Source organism: Miscanthus floridulus, chromosome 19 (genome assembly GCF_019320115.1).
Source record: "Miscanthus floridulus cultivar M001 chromosome 19, ASM1932011v1, whole genome shotgun sequence".
NCBI lineage: Eukaryota > Viridiplantae > Streptophyta > Magnoliopsida > Poales > Poaceae > Miscanthus > Miscanthus floridulus.
In genome coordinates, this window is record NC_089598.1 from 89981403 (window position 1) to 89998602 (window position 17200).

At 51.7% G+C, this 17200-nt stretch overlaps 1 protein-coding gene and 1 pseudogene across 1 annotated transcript; one reads left to right on the plus strand and one right to left on the minus strand.

Annotated features, from left to right (window-relative positions):
* Positions 1–11647: 11647 nt before the first annotated feature.
* Positions 11648–12936, plus strand: LOC136529521 (36.4 kDa proline-rich protein-like; annotated as a pseudogene).
* Positions 12937–14758: 1822 nt separating this feature from the next.
* On the minus strand, positions 14759–15661 carry LOC136526343 (uncharacterized mitochondrial protein AtMg00810-like). Its single transcript, XM_066519037.1, has one exon. It carries the CDS (start codon positions 15659–15661, stop codon positions 14759–14761), a length of 903 nt encoding a protein of 300 aa, XP_066375134.1.
* Between the last annotated feature and the right edge of the window lie 1539 nt (positions 15662–17200).

Below are 17200 nucleotides of genomic sequence, written 5' to 3' on the forward strand. Positions count from 1 at the left end.
AGTGCGAAGCTAGTGCTCCGCCTCCAGAGGCTCATTAGATGGGGTGAAGGTGGGTGGGTGAGTCTTGAGGAAGTCCTGGTAGGAGGATGGTCCCTTAGGATGACGGGCACCACCCCCATTCCCACCGTGACCCCCGTGGCCTTCGTGGGCGAGGCCCGCAATAGCCTATGCCATAATGTCCATGGCACAAGCTGTTTCCTGGCGAGCAGGAGCTAACTCCCGGCGAGTAGCCAACAACTCTGCCATTATCTCTACAGGAGTCATCAGCGGAGGCGGTGGCAGCGGCGAGAAAGGATGAGGATCTAGAGGTGGAACCTCCTGACCTCCCCCACTGCCGCGCTCAATGGCCCGGCCACTGTCACCCTGGCCCTCGTGAGCCACCCTAGAACTAGTGCTCCCACATCCAGACCTTAGATTCATCTGCAAGAGAAATGAACCATCCATTAGAACACCCTTCCCGATTAGAAGCAAGGAATCAGAGGGATGACAGCACATTTATTAAAGCATTTTGTTAGTTAGTCCTATCAATTTACTAATTCAATTATACGTGAAAGGGGATTTCAGTTGAAGTAAGATGCTATTATCATGATGCATGCTTTGACCTATACGTTCACTCAAGCTAGAATATAGCGGCATTCGTAAAATTTTCGGCACATCACACACTCACTTTCCACGATACTAAGAGATTTCTTACGTAACGTAAGTCAGTGTACCTGCAGAAAATTGATTAGATAAAACCAGTGCCGCTATCCTAGATAGACCATATTGCTAGGGCTTATACTTATTTACATAATGTAATCGCATCCTACTTTTTGCAAAGCTTTTGTTGGTCAAATTTTTAAGTTTTGAAAAAGAGTGATAAAACTCATAACCATTATTGGCTCTGGTACCAACTATGGCAGAACTGCCTGAAATAGCATACTTACAGAGGCGCTCGTCTTCCACCAGACACTAAGCACCCCGAAAGCAAGCTACAACGAGCGGTGTCCGTCGGGCACACCCCGAGGGAGAACCCGAAAGATCCACATTTTTCCTAAGGATTCAATAATGAGAACGAGTTACAATACAAGTCCATTTCATACATCTGAGTTTCTTAAAAGTATATTATTACAATACCAAATACCAGAGTGCGGAATAATAACAGCGGAATTTAAAAATAATATCTAGCGGTAGGGGCAAGGATTTCGTCTGAGCCCATCAGAAGGATCCTCCACACAAAGGTACTCTTCAAGCGTCACCTACAACAGGGGTAAATAAACCCTGAGTACACAATGTACTCGCAAGACTTACCCGACTAGTGGGAATAATTTTCTGACTCCAAGGAATATGATAGGCTTTATGGTTTGCTGGTTTTCTTTAGCAGAAAGCAATACTAATAGTGAGTCCTTTTTTATGTATTATTATTATCAGCCGTATTAAGTTATCATCTAGCCCGTCTATATAAGCACCTATTCTACTTTCAAGCAAGAGTTGAACAATCAGTTCCATTTCTTCTCCTTTCAACTTTAAGTTCTTACTACGGTGCTAAACCGCAGACAAGCCGTACCAGATTTCCTGGCGATTCATGAATCAATGTGCCCAGCTGGGTGCCCCCGAAACACACGCCCCGCTTGTACCCTAGGCACAAGCAGGACTAACCCATCACTCTCCTATCCCGGGTGTTCAGGTCCCCGTCCAAATTTAGACTGTAAGCCCCCACTCCTGAGTCCCGAACTCCGTGTGGTGCAAGGACCTCCACCATCCCCGCCTCCAATCAGTCGGTTCGGAAAGAGCCGGATCCACGACAAGAGAGCAACAAGTCTTCCCTACGCCCATACCCAAGTATGCACTCGGGACAATAAATCTGTGACTTGCCTAGAGCCATATGCAACGACCGGTCCTTAATCGACATGAATAGGGAAAAAAAGTGTAACCAAGCCATGCCCTATTGGCCGTAGGACACAACCCCTTACACCCATTAGTACCCAATCCATATCCCTGTTCGGTCACCATTTTCCTTTCCACCATTTTATCATGAGTGTCCACATTTTATTACCTATTTGCGAGTAACGGCAGGTTACTCATGCTACCGATATCCTGAGCATAGCAGCTACTCGACCTATGCTAGTAGGACTCATGGGTAGATATGTTTATGCAGGTAGTTTCCATAAAATGCCTGTAACTTACATGCACATCACATATATATATTCAGTGATCATAAAAATATGGCTTATGCTTCGGGGCTTGCCTTGGGCAGGCGCCAGGTCAGCAGGGTCATCACCAATAGGCTCCTGGGCTTCCTCCTGCATGAGGATCTCCTCCTCGTACTCCTCGATCACCTCGTCGTACTCCGGCTCGCCGACGGGCACGAAGTCTACCAGTTCGTGATCTACATGAAATGATGATGCCATGTTTAATAATATGACACAACAACTCTTAACCTAGAAGTACATCTATTAAACTACTAAGTGAGGTCTACCCACTAAAGGCTAAGCTACATACCATCACCACTAACAAGTGAGGTGACGGTCTGGTCAAAGAAGGCCCGAGGTGAGTTAGCCGCGTGCGCACCGACGATGCGACGACGCCCGGTGATGGCACGACCGCGTCAGTGATGGCTGGACTGCTGCAACACTATGACCGAGGTGCGCAAGGTGCTTAGGAGGGTAAAGCGGGGCTAGTGGTTCACTGAATTACCACGGGGTGCCTTGGTTGTGTGGTTAGCCGATGGCGCAGACCACCCCGGTCTTATGGACCCGATGGCACGGCATTTCAAAATTAGGGCACAACACGGGGACACAGGTAGTGAGGTGGGGACGGTTGCGCGGCCAGTTACCCAACGGAGTCGAGGCTGCGACGAATTTGATTAGATTGCTGTGGTCACGGTGAATTGAATGAAGGAGGTCCCACCGGTCATGGCTACAGCGAGGACATGGGCTTTGGCGCAGCATGGCTTGGCACAGCCGTGGTCATCAACGCAATGTACCCGTGCACCGAACGACGGAGACAGCGAGGCATGCCTAGGCGGCTGTCCACAAGACTGAGGCTGCAAGCCAACGAGGGGCGGTATGGCGTCACCGCGGATAGCGCCGGACAAGACAATCACAGTGCAGCGCAACACCGGGTGATGGGAAGACAGGCGATCATTCCACATGCGTGCAGCCAAGGCGAGTCAATGGGAGCAGTGCCAGCATGGCGACGGGTGGCGTATAGCGCAGACCTGGCTCACCTCTGGCCCACCTCTGGCCAAAGCAGGGCAGAGTAGGGCATGGCACTACAGGCACGGTCGGCGCCCTGGACGCAGCGCGTCAGCCGGCGAAGTAACCCGAGCGCCAGCGAGGGCAGCAGGCAGCCAAGGTAGCAGCAGCCAAGGCCAGTGCGTTCACGGGCGACAGCGAGGGCACAGCCGGCGCTCTGACGCGCTGGGTGAGCCAGCATCGGTGGTAGGCCGGGCAGTGGTCATGGTCGCGGCCAGCCCTGTGGCAGGCGGTCAAGGCCCATAGTGACATGGCCAAGTGAGTGTGTACACGCGCAGGCACGGTAGTGGGATGTGACCAGTGTGGCAGTGGGGCGTGGCCGGCGCAGCAGTGCGCTGGCAAGCCAGTAGCGGTGCTAGGCCAAGTGGTGACCGTGCCCAGAGCTAAGTCATGTGCCGTGCATGCTTTTTAAAGCAGCTTGAAAACTTGTACACGATGCTCCAAAGGCCAAACCAACTGTTCGATGCATAAGAGGGTACGTTGGGCTCTCGATCGGAGTCAAGGTATCGTACCACTTCCTAAGCCGATCGCTCTACAATTATTGCCAAAGGTGGCTTCGTCGACCTTCTTTCAAACCTATGCGGAACGACTTAACTTTGAATGGTTTCGCGTCGAATCCCAAATCTGACCCACTTGATGGACTAACCAGCTATCCTTGCCCTCGACCACACATGTTTCATCGCCGTTCATAAAAACGTTCTATAACATTGTTGTTCGACAAAAATTCAATCAAGTGACATGACACGTAACATTGTTTCATGTTTCGCATAAATGTTTCAAGTGCCTAACATTGATTTATAATTCATGTTGTACACATATGCACATAAATATGATGCTCATGCAATGTTTTAGCAAGAACAGTACAATGTAACACTGAGGGTGTTACACTCTTTTTGGGCCGGGTTCACGTGCCCCTACACGAACATATTGCTTGATCCAATCATCAAAACGTAGCTTTCCCCTGGCTTAATTGTTTTAGAGAAGCTCAAGTCCTGTCAAAAAGATCTTTATGTGGCCCAATTGACCTCTTTTTTGGGCCGGGTTCACGTGCCCCTACACGAACATATTGCTTGATCCGCTTTCAAAATACGTAAGCAAAGATTTGGCAAGCCATGATTTTTTGCCCTTACTAGGTAAATACCCGTGCGTTGCAATGGGAACACATAATACCACGATAATATATGTATGAGCGTGTGTTATACTGTTATCTAAAATAGATACTGTAATCATAATATTCCAATCAATATTACATAAGTCTTCACGAAAGATAGATAGTTAAAATATAACTCTAAATTTGAATGCAAAACTAAAACATCAACTTCAATTGTCGCATCACTTCATGCCTACGATACGCGAAAGATAAGCTTGTACTTCTTTAGGAATCAAGTGCTACGGAAAGATAATCATAACAAGTTTGTGTTTTACAATACATGTTTTAGAATTTATTCTACAATTAAGAATATAATCTTTCAATAGTTCAACTAAGAGAACGTGCTTTGCAAGAATACAAGCTGCAGTTGGTTTGCATGGCAGGATGAGGACTGAATTGACGATCATTAGGCAGTGCAAAAAGCTCAAAATTCCAACCAAAATGGATGGACTAAAACCAAACAAACTTACTACAAATTACCCAAACAACACGACATATGTTCTTGTTCAAACAAATGAGCTCACTCTAAACTATCCATAATGCACTAAATCTAAAGCATTGCCATATTGCAGAGATAGAAAAAAAAGAAAAGGAGCACATTTAGCTTCTAGTTGAGTAGTTGACCATGGTGTAATGAAAAATGTAATTATAAACACTATGGTCTCGATAACCGATCATGCAAAGGGAGACTATTCTAGTTTCATAAACATCCTCAAAAAATTATTAACAACTAACAGGATGTTTATTAGAATGTCCACATAAAAAACAAAACACTAACAGGTCCATGAACCATGGATCGGCGGTGTGGTTTGTGAGCGGTCCACCATGGACCGAGTCCATGCTGAAGGGTATGGGTCCTTGTATTTCCAATGTATTTCCCCTTTTATTCTTTTGAAGGAAAACAACAAGAAAGTGTGGACATGTCATCCTAATGTCATCAAGCTAACAAGCTAGGAACGCTCGTGCAAAGCAGAGCACGAAACAGAGCACGACCGGTGCTCGGTGGCCATTTCCTAGCAACGCGAGCTTGCGGTTGCGCAGTGTGCCTTGCGCGTGCACATGCGTGGAGAAGGAGCGCACGGGTGCGGGGAAGCTCACCTGTGGCTTACCAAGGGCAGAGGAGCAAGGCTGGGACTGGCTGTTCCCCGGAGCGAGCTCACGCCTGGCAATGGCGGTGCAGCGCAGGAGTTCACGGGCGTGATGCTTGTGCTGCCCAGCTGGTAGTGGTGGGCTGGTGGTTCACGCTAAGGAGCTCGGCCACTTGCCATGATCACCGATCTATTGCAGGCTCCGCGGATTGCTGGTGGCGAGATCAGCGATATGTTGCAACGGACATCGGAGCGACGTCTTGATTCCGCGTGCCTGGCTCGTGTCAGCGGTGGTGGAGACCTGAGCCCGCGGTGGCATACCTGGTGGGTGCTCGGCGCTAGCTCGGCGTCGTGACAGGGTATGCCAGCGTCAGCGGGCAGGGCGGTGAGGCGACGAGCGCTCCAGCGGGGTCGAGGCGATGGGGACATGACGGGGCGTCAAACGGGGCCGGTACGGGGCAGGACGTGGACATGGCGCGATTGAACGATGGCGTTGATTGGCGGACGGCGTGTGTGATGGCGAAGGTGGCGCGAGGGCCAGGCACGATGAGGTGAGGACGCGGTGCCGTGCGACTGCAGAGTGCTAGGGAGGTCGCGGTGCAGGTGACGGCGCAGTCTCGCGTGATTGACGGCGTGGGGTGATCGCGGAATTGATCACGATTGTTACGGAAATTGATTTTTGCCTTCCTAATTTGCTGCGTCTGTTATAGGGATTGAGCTGATCACATGGAACGAGTGCGCGTTGCCTTCCTGATCTGATTGTATGGAGCGGCTTTGGTGTCGCACCTGTGGACGGAATAATTATGAATGTTTTAATTATAGAGATAGAGATTTGGTTTGCTACCGGAACTTGCCAATCAATCACACTTGGCTTGCCAATAGAATTTTTTTACCCAACTTTTGCTTGCCAAATCTATGGCATGATAAATTTTGGTCACAAAACAAGCAGGGCCATAACTGATATTTTAAGTACTCCCGTGGAAGCATAATCCAATTGGCAAGCAAGTTGCACAACGCGACATCACACGGTTATCCAAGCAATGAATAAAGTTTGTCCGTGTCACCTGTGAATAGCTCGATTTTGTCACTGGGAGAGTGGAGGCGAACGCATGGCTACAGGCATCTCATGATAAAAGAACAGCTCGGACATCTCCGAAAGATATCTACGGAGAGGTCGACACAGACGATAATGGGTTGCACGCACATGGACTGCATGCTGCGCCACCATTTCTAGCTTGCTATTAGCAGGAGGACAAGAGGGTTTAGCAGCCCATCGATCCAACCGTGGACTTCCACGCAAACATCCAAATACATGCATGTTCCCTATCACGTCTCAAGTGGCCAAATTATAAACATGTGTGAAGCAGCTTGGCAGGGACAGCGGTTATTTTTATGGGAATCGGTCGCTTATTTTATATTAGCGATTAAAATATGTCTTTATAGACGTTATCCGATGCAATGGCCAATGGGAGATGCAGATCGGTGCTGCACGCATCCATGGTGTACGTTAGCTACAACCAAATAGAATAAGCCGCACATGAAGTTTTACCGTACCTATAACATTATTGTTTCTTTTTAATTTTATCATGTATAATATGCTCTCTCCGACCCATCACGAAATGAATCAATTTTTAAAGTTGTTGTAAGTAAAACTATCTAAAGTTTAGCCTACTTAAAAAAGAAAACTAGTTGTTATATATAACACCTAATTAATTACTGCTAGATACACCATGAACTATATTTTTAAAGTGTATTATTTTGTTTTGTATTCTCTATAAAATTGGTTAAAAGTTAATTAAGAAAGTTTTAACTTAGAATTAACACAAAAGTTGATTTGTTTTGAACGGATAGAGTACCGCTACTAGCTCGCTGCTAGGTTTGCAACTTTGTATATGGAGTAGTTACTCCCACATAGTGTGGGTTCTCTTCTCTGCACACGAGATGGACGTCATATTGATTAGCGAATTACATGAGTGGACCCATTAAGAAAATAAATCGGTCCTATTTTTTAGCTATTGCTGTTGGATCCCACCGATACAACTCATTTATTCGCGACGTCTACCAGCGTCGAAGAGACGGAGGCCAGCCCGTGCGGGAGGCGTGCCTGGCGGCGGCGGCCCGACCGGTGGCGCGCAGCCACCCACTCCAACGGCGGCCCGCCTGGATCTGCGCGTGGCCTCCACATCAAGCGACAACATCTTTGATGTCGGCGCCGGACGTGCTCGCAACCGCGCCCCTCCCCCTCCGATGGCGGCGGCGGCAAGCTCCCACCACCACCGATGGCCCTGGCGGCGCACGGCCTAACCCGCAGGCACGACATCAGCCCCACCCCGCTCCTTCACCGACCCGCGGCGCGCAGCCCCGCCCCTTCCCCGACCCGCGGCGGCGCGATGTCGCTCCCCTTCCCCGACCTTCGGTGAGGCTCGGCAAGGGCCGCGACGGGAAGGCAAGGGCGGCGAGGTTGGGAGATCTCATGTCCTCTCCGTCGGCATCTTCCCCAAGCTGCAGTGCGGCACCGGAGCAGCATGGAGGCAGGGCACTGCTGCGGCCAGCCTATGGGTTTGAATTGCGTAGAAACAGGTTGGCCGCCGGCTGGGTTGCACGCTTGTTGCCTGCCTTACTGCCGTGTCCGTGGCCCATGAGACATGCGACGGTGGCGGCGGCTTCGCTCAGCTCTGGTACGCGGCCATGGCGTGCCTGCTGGCCTATAATCGAAGATCCTGATGCGGCGTTCATTCACTGGTGCATTAAATCAAGTTTTGAGATCTCCCGCTCTTTCTATTGGATTGATTTGTTTGTCCCTAATCCTAGCTAATCTCCTGAGTATATGGATATACTGTTTCAAGTACAAAAGTATGCAAATATACTCATTTTTCTAATTGAAGTATGCACACATACTTTATTCACGCAAATATGTATGTACTTCATGTTAATGTGTATGTACTAATATATACTCTGTCAAAACTAGTATATGGATATACTCTTCAAGTACAAAAGTATGCAAATATACTTATTTTTCTAATTAAAGTATGCACCCATACTTTATTCACGCAAATACGTATGTGCTTCATGTTAATGTGTGTATGCACTAATACTGTCAAAAAGTTGTACACAAGCATAACAATTTTTCTCCTGAAAAAATGCCGATGGAAGTACATATACCCTATAGATGAACACTAAAACAATCGTATATGGATATACTCCCAACTGGATATTATCATATATGCACGTATATATACTTGGTCCATTGGTATAAGGACGTATACTCATTAAAAAGTATGAACGCATACTCCCTAGCATGTATCCACATATACTATACTTGTTTTAGGGTATATGGACATACTCTAATTTTAAAAGTATGAACGCATACTATCGTATGTACATATACTTGCCAAGAATGGTTTACACTATCTTTATACACAATAAACAACATTTTTTGTGGCATGTAGCCATCACCCGAGATTTAGGAGATTAGCTCCCATGCATGTATGCATGCAGTTTTGAAAAGGTGCGACTGTGGGATGTGGGAGGCTATAGCGCCTGACTAATGGATCCGGTGGCTGCATTGAAACCCGATTAGAAGAGGGAGTAATTACTTCTGCGAGTACACACATACATGCATATATATATACACACACGCGCGCGCCTGCATTTTACTCTTCTAAATTATAAGACGATTTGAATTTTTTTACTAGAATATTTTTACTATGCAGAATATATCTAGACATAACGTATATCTATGTGTATTGTAAAATTTATGTATCTAGAAGATCCAAAACGTGTTATAATATGGGATGTGTGGAGTGTAATTCTTAGTAGAGTATACGCACCTACGTACAGCTCCTCCGGGTCCGGCTCTGAGTAAAAACTCGATGTTGCACACTGCAAATTATTGCGATGGAGACCTAAGCAAAACCACTCGTCCAATCGGACGCCGGCCCACAGACTAGTGCGAGAGACCTGCATGCATGCATGCATGCAGCAGCCGGAATGAACAAGGCGACAAGAAGACAGGAGAGGTGGACATGGACAGGCCAGGCAAGTATCTCATAAAGCTACGGAGGAGGAGGAGGAGCTGAGGAGGGAAAAAGATAGCACCGCCGTAGTGCCGGGCACGCCAGCTAGCAGCCAGGCATTCGCACGATATGATCGACCGGAAGATGATAGGTATAGGGTACTACGGCGTGGCCTTGGCCAGCTGCTTGCATTTGCCCGCCGCCCGCCGCCCGCCGCCCGGGTTCACGAGTCGCATAAGGCCACGTACAGTGTACGCGCTCGCCCCCGGCCGGCCCACAGCTCACGGACACGCACACGCACGCCGCCGGATGCGGCTGCGGTACACACTAGTACACCGCGCGGTGGTGGAAGCGCAATGCTGCATGATGGTCGCCGCGAATGAAACTGCCGACGACGCTGCGGCGACGGCCGGTCGATCAGTGCGTGGTGGTGGACTGGTGGTCGTCTGGCATGGCATGGCATGGCATGTGTACCGTGCGTGGTCTGTGGCTCAACCCCCCACATACAACCACGAGTTTGGGGCCGGGCGTGCGCATATATACATGTGCTGGCATGCATTGGCAAACTGGCAAATGTGTGTACCCAATCGGATGGGCCGGGTACGGCAAAGGATGGTAGGATTCGGGGGCATGCACCGTGTGCGGTGCATCACGCGAAGCGCGCGCGGCGCCGCGGCGGAGTAGGACGTCGTCACTCACTCACGCACGCCGACAATATTCAGTTTTTGTTTATTTTGCATCTCGATCCTCAAGGGGTATATACACGTAACATATGAGCGTGAGACTACTTGGAGCAGCATAAGACAAGTTTTCCACTAGGTTTAATAATCATATTATATCTCTAGCTAGGATTATATCTTTATCTATCTAGAGTTTGTATACATCTCGTTATCTTTAACCGTACATATCTGTACTTCTAATGTTCCCCGCTCAGTCGTAGTACATGGGAGCGAAGCGAACGATTGCGGCCAAATTTAAAAGTCTTGTGCTTTCATCATTTTCTGCTTCACCATCATCGACTACGTCTCTGATAGATGGTCCTACACCTAATTAAGGCGGCTGAGTTTTTAAAACTCAAAAAACACTATAATTTTGGCAATAATGTGTGGTTCTCAAAACTATAAAGCTTGTTGCACCCGAACACTTCATGGCACTCCAAACTAAAGTATTTCATTTTCTAAAATTCTAAAAAATACTTTGTATCCAAATAAGGTCGAAGTTTTAGGATTATTAAGGGGTTTTATTTGTTGCCACTGGTTCATGTATGGTGGGGGAGGTCTCTATCTAGCTTGGCAATTGTCATGGTTGTGGAGGGGTGGCACCACTTGCCATCAGCAATGATAGGTGGAGCCATGTATTGGGCAGGGATGTATCGCAGCATGGCCAATGAGGGCATCGATGTTGTCGTGGTTAGAGGAAGGAGCAACCATCACACATGCATTTGCTGGTGTAGTTGAAGTTGCCATTGTCAAAGATGATGTATAGGGCGAGCATTCTCGCAAAGACAGAGAAGAGAAGAGGAAACACCTGAGAAAACTGAGGCAGTGGGAGTGATGCGGAGAATATAAGTAGTGGTGGTGGTCTCCGAAAGGGCTCGCTTTGTTAGGGTACAACATCACTTAAGCATTGGAAATATGGGATACAACTAAGGGTAGCAAATTGTAGCCACAAAGCTTTGTGGAGTCGGGGCGGGTTAAGGTTAGTAGTGCAAGAGAGCAAAGGAGATATATGATATGGATTTGACAAATATTATGGCTCAAATTATAACTTACTATAGCATTGTACTACGCAAATATTATCACCGCTGGTTTTGCGGTTCAGCAGTGAAAATGGACGGTGATAATCATCTTTATCACCGTCTACTCACTTCACTCGACTATTAACGGCTACACGTTCACGTGATCACATGAATTATAAATTTATAATTTACTCCATATCACATATCACATTCACTTGACTACGTCATCAGTGACTCCCACACTTGTACACATCCAGTGGTCTGAGGTCAGAGAGCACTAGCATACACTACCCTGTTCTGGGCTAGCTTCAGCTGGCTACTAGTCGATACCCTAGCTACTAGAGTTCAGTCACGGGCGTCCCTTACAAGCTCACTCTTCTATAAAACCACACTACCTCTCGAAACCCTAGAGTGCACACTCCGATCCTGCCCTCTAGTAAGAAGTAACACCAGCTAGCAGCCGCCGCCGCCATGGAGGCCAGCGGCAAGAAGCTCCGGCCGTTCCTCCTCACCCTGCTGCTGGTGCTCTCCACCGTCGTGATGCCCATCCTCTCGCTGCCAGAGCCAGACAACGAGGTAGACTGCGACTGCGACAAGCCCAAGGCGCCCAAGCCGTCGCACTCGCACCCGCCCAAGACCAAGCCCTCCCACCCGTCGCCGTCGCCGAAGCCCAAGAACCCCAAGCCACCCAAGGGCCCCGCGTACCCGGCGCCGGGGCACCAACCGCCCAAGAGCCCCTCCTACCCGCCGGTCGTCGGCCCGCCCAAGGGCCCCGTCACGCGCCCGCCGGTCGTAGGCCCACCCGTCACGCGCCCGCCGGTCGTCGGCCCACCGTCACGGTCATCGGCCCACCGGTCACGCGTCCGCCGGTCGTGCGACCACCGGTGACCTACCCGCCGATCACCGGCCCTCCGACGACGCCGCCGGTCGTCGGCCCACCGGTGACCTACCCACCGATCACCGGCCCTCCGTCGACGACGCCTCCGATCACCGGCCCGCCCTCAACGATGCCCCCAGTCACCGGCCCGCCCGTGACCTACCCACCCGGAGGAGGCGGGGGCAGCTCGAGGCCGTGCCCACCGCCACCGCCGTCGACCCCGACCCCGATGCCGTCGTCGCCGACGTGCCCGGCGGACTCGCTGAAGCTGGGCGCGTGCGTGGACCTGCTGGGCGGGCTGGTGCACATCGGCCTGGGCGACCCCGTGGTGAACAAGTGCTGCCCGGTGCTGGGGGGGCTGGTGGAGCTGGAGGCGGCCGTGTGCCTGTGCACCACCATCAAGCTCAAGCTCCTCAACATCAACCTCTACCTGCCCCTGGCGCTCCAGCTCCTCCTCACCTGCGGCAAGACGCCGCCGCCGGGCTACACCTGCACCGTCTGAAGCTCCTCTCTCAACATTGAAATCCATGAACATGTACGTAGCTATGCATGCTGTTAGTAAACCTTGCACATTTTAGTTGGTAGATGCAAACATGTTTATCTGTTCAGTTAGTTTGCATGCGCACGAGCACCAACCTGTGGCTGCCTTGCGTGTAGGAGGGCATGGCGAGAATAGCTCGCACATGACCCTGGGATGACCGGTGTTTCAGCGGCATCGTGGGCATGGGGATGGATGTGCTCGTAGCGCGATGCGCGGCTGGCCACTGAGCGTTCATGCTCTTTGTATTCTCAGAATAAAAGGAGAAGCAATATACAGAAAACGTTGCTCAGTTGTTCGCAGCACCAAACTCTCGAGTCCAAGTGATCGTGTGTGTTTGTGTTGTGTTGAGTTCTTCACCGAGCTCTTGTCCTCGCTGCCGGCGTACATCGCCGTCGTCAGGACTGACAATTGGCATCAGAGCCAGGTCAAGAGGGACTAGCGCGCCGCCATGGTGTCAACAAAGGGTCGAGGCCGCTCGCCGCCGATGGCGGGCGGGAAGGAGAAGGGCAGCGGCTCTAGCAGCAAGACTCCACCGCGCACGCCGTCTCCAAGCCGCTCGCCGTCGTGCTGTTCACGGACCCACGACGCCCGCCGTCCGAGAACGCGGCGCCCATGGGAGATCGTGGTCGAGCGCGTGATCCGGGAGACAGGAGCCTCAGGCAACTGGCCACAGCTGACCAAGACGAACTATGATTCGTGGTCGCTGCTGATGAAGCTGAAGATGCAGGCTCGTCATCTCTGGGAAGCAGTCGAGGACGACAACGTTGACTTCCACGACGACTGTTCCGCGTTGGATGCAATCTGCTCCGGCGTGCCCCAGGAGATGGTGCCCACCCTGGCGACCAAGCCGTCGGCCAAGGAGGCGTGGGAGGCCATCAGGTCGATGTTCATCGGGGACGAGCGCGTGAGGAAGTCAACGACGCAGAGTCTCCGCGCCGAGTATGAGCAGACCGCGTTCCACGACGGGGAGTCCGTTGAGGACTTTGCCCTGCACCTGTCCAACATTGTTCAGCGGCTGGCGATCCTCGGCGACCCGGAGCCGGAGCCGAAGGTGGTGGCAAAGTACCTCCACGTCACGCGACCATGGTACAAGCAGCTCGTCATCTCCATCGAGACTCTCCTCGACATCGACACGCTCTCCATCGAGGAGGTCACCAAGAGGCTCAAGGCTACGTCCGACGGTGAACCGTCTCCGCCACAGGTCGTCGGTTGCAAGTTGCTGCTCATGGAGGAACAGTGGCTGGAGCGCCAAGAAGCAGGAGTCCGGCCGTGGTGGGTCGAGCTCTAGCGGTTGCGGCAAGCATCGGGGCAGAGGCCGCGGACGTGGCACCAGTAGCGACTCGCGGGCCAGCGCGAGCTCGGGCCAAACCGTCGCTGATGACGCATGCAAGACCTGTGGCAAGAAAGGCCACTGGGCCAAAGACTGCAGACGCAAGAAGAAGTTGGAGCAGGCTCATGTCGCCCAGGACAACGAGCCCACTTTACTCCTTGCGGTGAGCGATGTGCAGGAGGGGATTCGCTCCCAAATCAAGTCGCCGCCGCCGGGTGTAAGTACATCGATTCCGTTGTCGATCTCCGCGGACGGCCAACTCCACTTCACCGAGAACAAGGTCTTCGCTGCCTTCGACGAGTCCGGCGACCGGGACCCGAAGCGATGGGTCTGGACACGAGCACGTCCATCCCCATGCCCACGATGCTGCTGAAACACCTGTCATCCCAGGGTCATGTGCGAGCTATTCTCGCCATGCCCTCCTACACGCACGGCAGCCACAGGTTGGTGCTCGTGAGCATGCAAACTAACTAAACAGATAAACATGCATGCATCTACCAACTAAAATGTGCACAAGGTTTACTAACAAATCGCCTCCTAAGCCTTGCGCACACTCTGTACATCAATGACCCCAAGCCTAGAACGAAGTTCACAGAACTGTTCACGTCCCAGGGCCTTTGTCAAAATGTTAGCTAGCTGATCTTTAGTCCCAATGGACTCAACTGTAACCCTGTTCTCCTTGACGCATTCACGGATGAAATGGTATCTAACATCAATGTGCTTGCTACGATAATGAAAAACTGGGTTCTTGCTCAGTTGGATGGCCGACTGAGTATCAATCTTCAGTTGATGATGACGGGCTTCTTGTCTTGGAGCTCTGCCAGAAGCCGCGCCAACCAAATTCCCTGACAGGCTATAGTAGTTGCTGCAATGTACTTAGCCTCACATGAAGATAGTGCTAGCACCTTCTGCTTTTGAGACTGCCAGGTGATTACATTTCTGCCGAGGAAGAATAGGACGCTAGAAGTACTCTTCCTTGTATCAATGTCTCCGGCAAGGTCACTGTCACTATAACCTTCCAGCTGTGCCTCCTTCTTCCTCTGATAATGGCAACCAAAATAAAGAGTCCCTGCAATGTACCTCAGTACTCTCTTCACTGCCACCATATGTTCAGTGGTAGGATTCTCCATGAATCTGCTTATGTAACCCACTGAATATGCCAAATCTGGCCTTGAGTTCACCAAATAGCGCAAAGAACAAACAATGGACCTGTACTGAGTAGCATCAACAACAGGGGCAGAGCTCGACTTACTCAGTTTCAACCTAGGCTCCATTGGTGTGTTGCTTGGATTGCAGCCTGACAGACCAGCACCTTCTAAGATCTTTGTTGCATATGCTCTGTGGCTTACAGTGATCCCCATCTCAGATTGTACCACCTCCAAGCCGAGGGAGTACTTCAGCAGCCCCAGATCACTCATCTGGAACGTGCTCTTCATCTCCAGCTTGAACTTGTCAATGTTGGAGTGGTTGCCACCAGCGATCACAAGATCGTCGACGTAGACTCCAACCACGAGACGTCGTGCTCCTTGGCCGCGTAGGTAGACAGCATGCTTGGATGTGCTCCTAGAGAACCCAAGCTTGAGCAGCGAGGCGTCCAGCTTGGAGTACCAGGCATGTGGGGCCTGGCGAAGACAGTAGAGCGCCTTGGTCAGGTGGAGCACCTTGTGTTCATGCCCCTTGAGCATGAACCTGGGGGGCTACTCGACGTAGACATCCTCCAGCAGCTCACCATTGAGAAACGCCGACTTGACATCCATGTGGTGCACTGACCAGCCCTCGCTCATGGCGTAGGCCAGCAGCAACCGCATAGACTCTAGCCGCACCACCTGTGCGAAGACCTTGTCGAAATCGATCCCTTGGCGTTGCACGTACCCTTTGCGATGAGCTTGGCTTTGAACTTGGCGACAAGCCCAGCTTCATCAAGCTTCGTCTTGTAGACCCACTTGAGGTCGATCGGATGCACTCCTAGTGGTGGATCAAGGAGCCTCCAAGTGTTGTTCGCCTCAATAGAGGTGAACTCGTCGACCATGGCATGGCGCTAGTTGTCGTGCTCCATGGCCTCCTTGAACTGACACCGGCTCAGCTTCACTTGCAAGCCCCAGCGGTGTGGCCTGACCCATTATGTTGTCGACGGTGCGGTACCGGAGGGGAACGTCGTCGTCGTGGTACGCATCCAGGTGTTGTGACGCCCCGGCACTAGGTGGTGACACGAACTCAATCGCGCCCGCGTCCTGGTGTTCGTGGGTGCCCGACGTCGTGCTCTCGGTGCCATGCACCGGCGAAGCGTGAACTGACGGTGCTAGCGAGGCCGGAGTAGCAGCAGCCTCGGCCGATGTACTCGCACTCATCGTCGTTGTAATGGTGACCGATCCACACGGCGTCAGGTTCTCGATGACGAAGTCTGCCGCCTTGCCTCGCTGGCCCTCGGTCCAGAACCACTGCATCGCCTCTTCGAACGTGATGTCACGGCTGATGTGCACACGTTGTGACACCGGGTCATACACCTGTTACGCCTTGGAGCCCGGTTCATAACCGATGAAGATGGTGCGCTTGCTCCTGTCGTCGAGCTTCTTCAGGTTGGGCGTTGTCTCCTTCATGTGCGCGATGCAGCCGAACGTGCGCAGGTGCTGAATGCCAGGGGCGCTGCCAGTCTAGAGCTCGTAGGGGGTCTTGCCACCCACGCTCTTGGATGATGAACGGTTGAGCAGGTACACAGCCGTGGTGACCGCCTCGTCCTAGAATTCGCCTGGGAGCCCCTTCGCCTTCAGCATGCTCCGGGCGGTCCCGACCACGGACTGGTTGCGGCGCTCGATGACGCCATTTTGTTGGGGATAGTAGGGTGTCGTCAGCTCGCGACGTAGTCCTAGGTCGGCGCAATACTGCTCGAAGTCCTTCGCCAGGAACTCTCCTCCTCGGTCCATGCGGAGTGCACGAACATGCTTGCCGGACTTGCGCTCCACGGCTGCCTGAATGCGCTTGATGGCCGCGGGCGCCGCGTCCTTGCTAGGAAACAGAGCCAGCCACATGTACCGTGAGTAGTCATCGACGAGAAGGAGAAAGTATCGATTTCCACTCGGTGTCGGCGGCATAATGGGCCCGCAGAGGTCGCCATGGAGCAACTACAGCACCTCCGACGAGCACGCCAGAGCGCGTTGAGGGAACGACGCCCGCCGGTGCTTGCCGGCGAGGCAGGCATCACACACCTGCTCTACTTGGGTCAGCAG

Excerpts from the sequence above, each read along its gene's own strand:
- LOC136526343 (XM_066519037.1), bottom strand. The coding sequence starts at position 15,661 with ATGCTCAAGGGGCATGAACACAAGGTGCTCCACCTGACCAAGGCGCTC.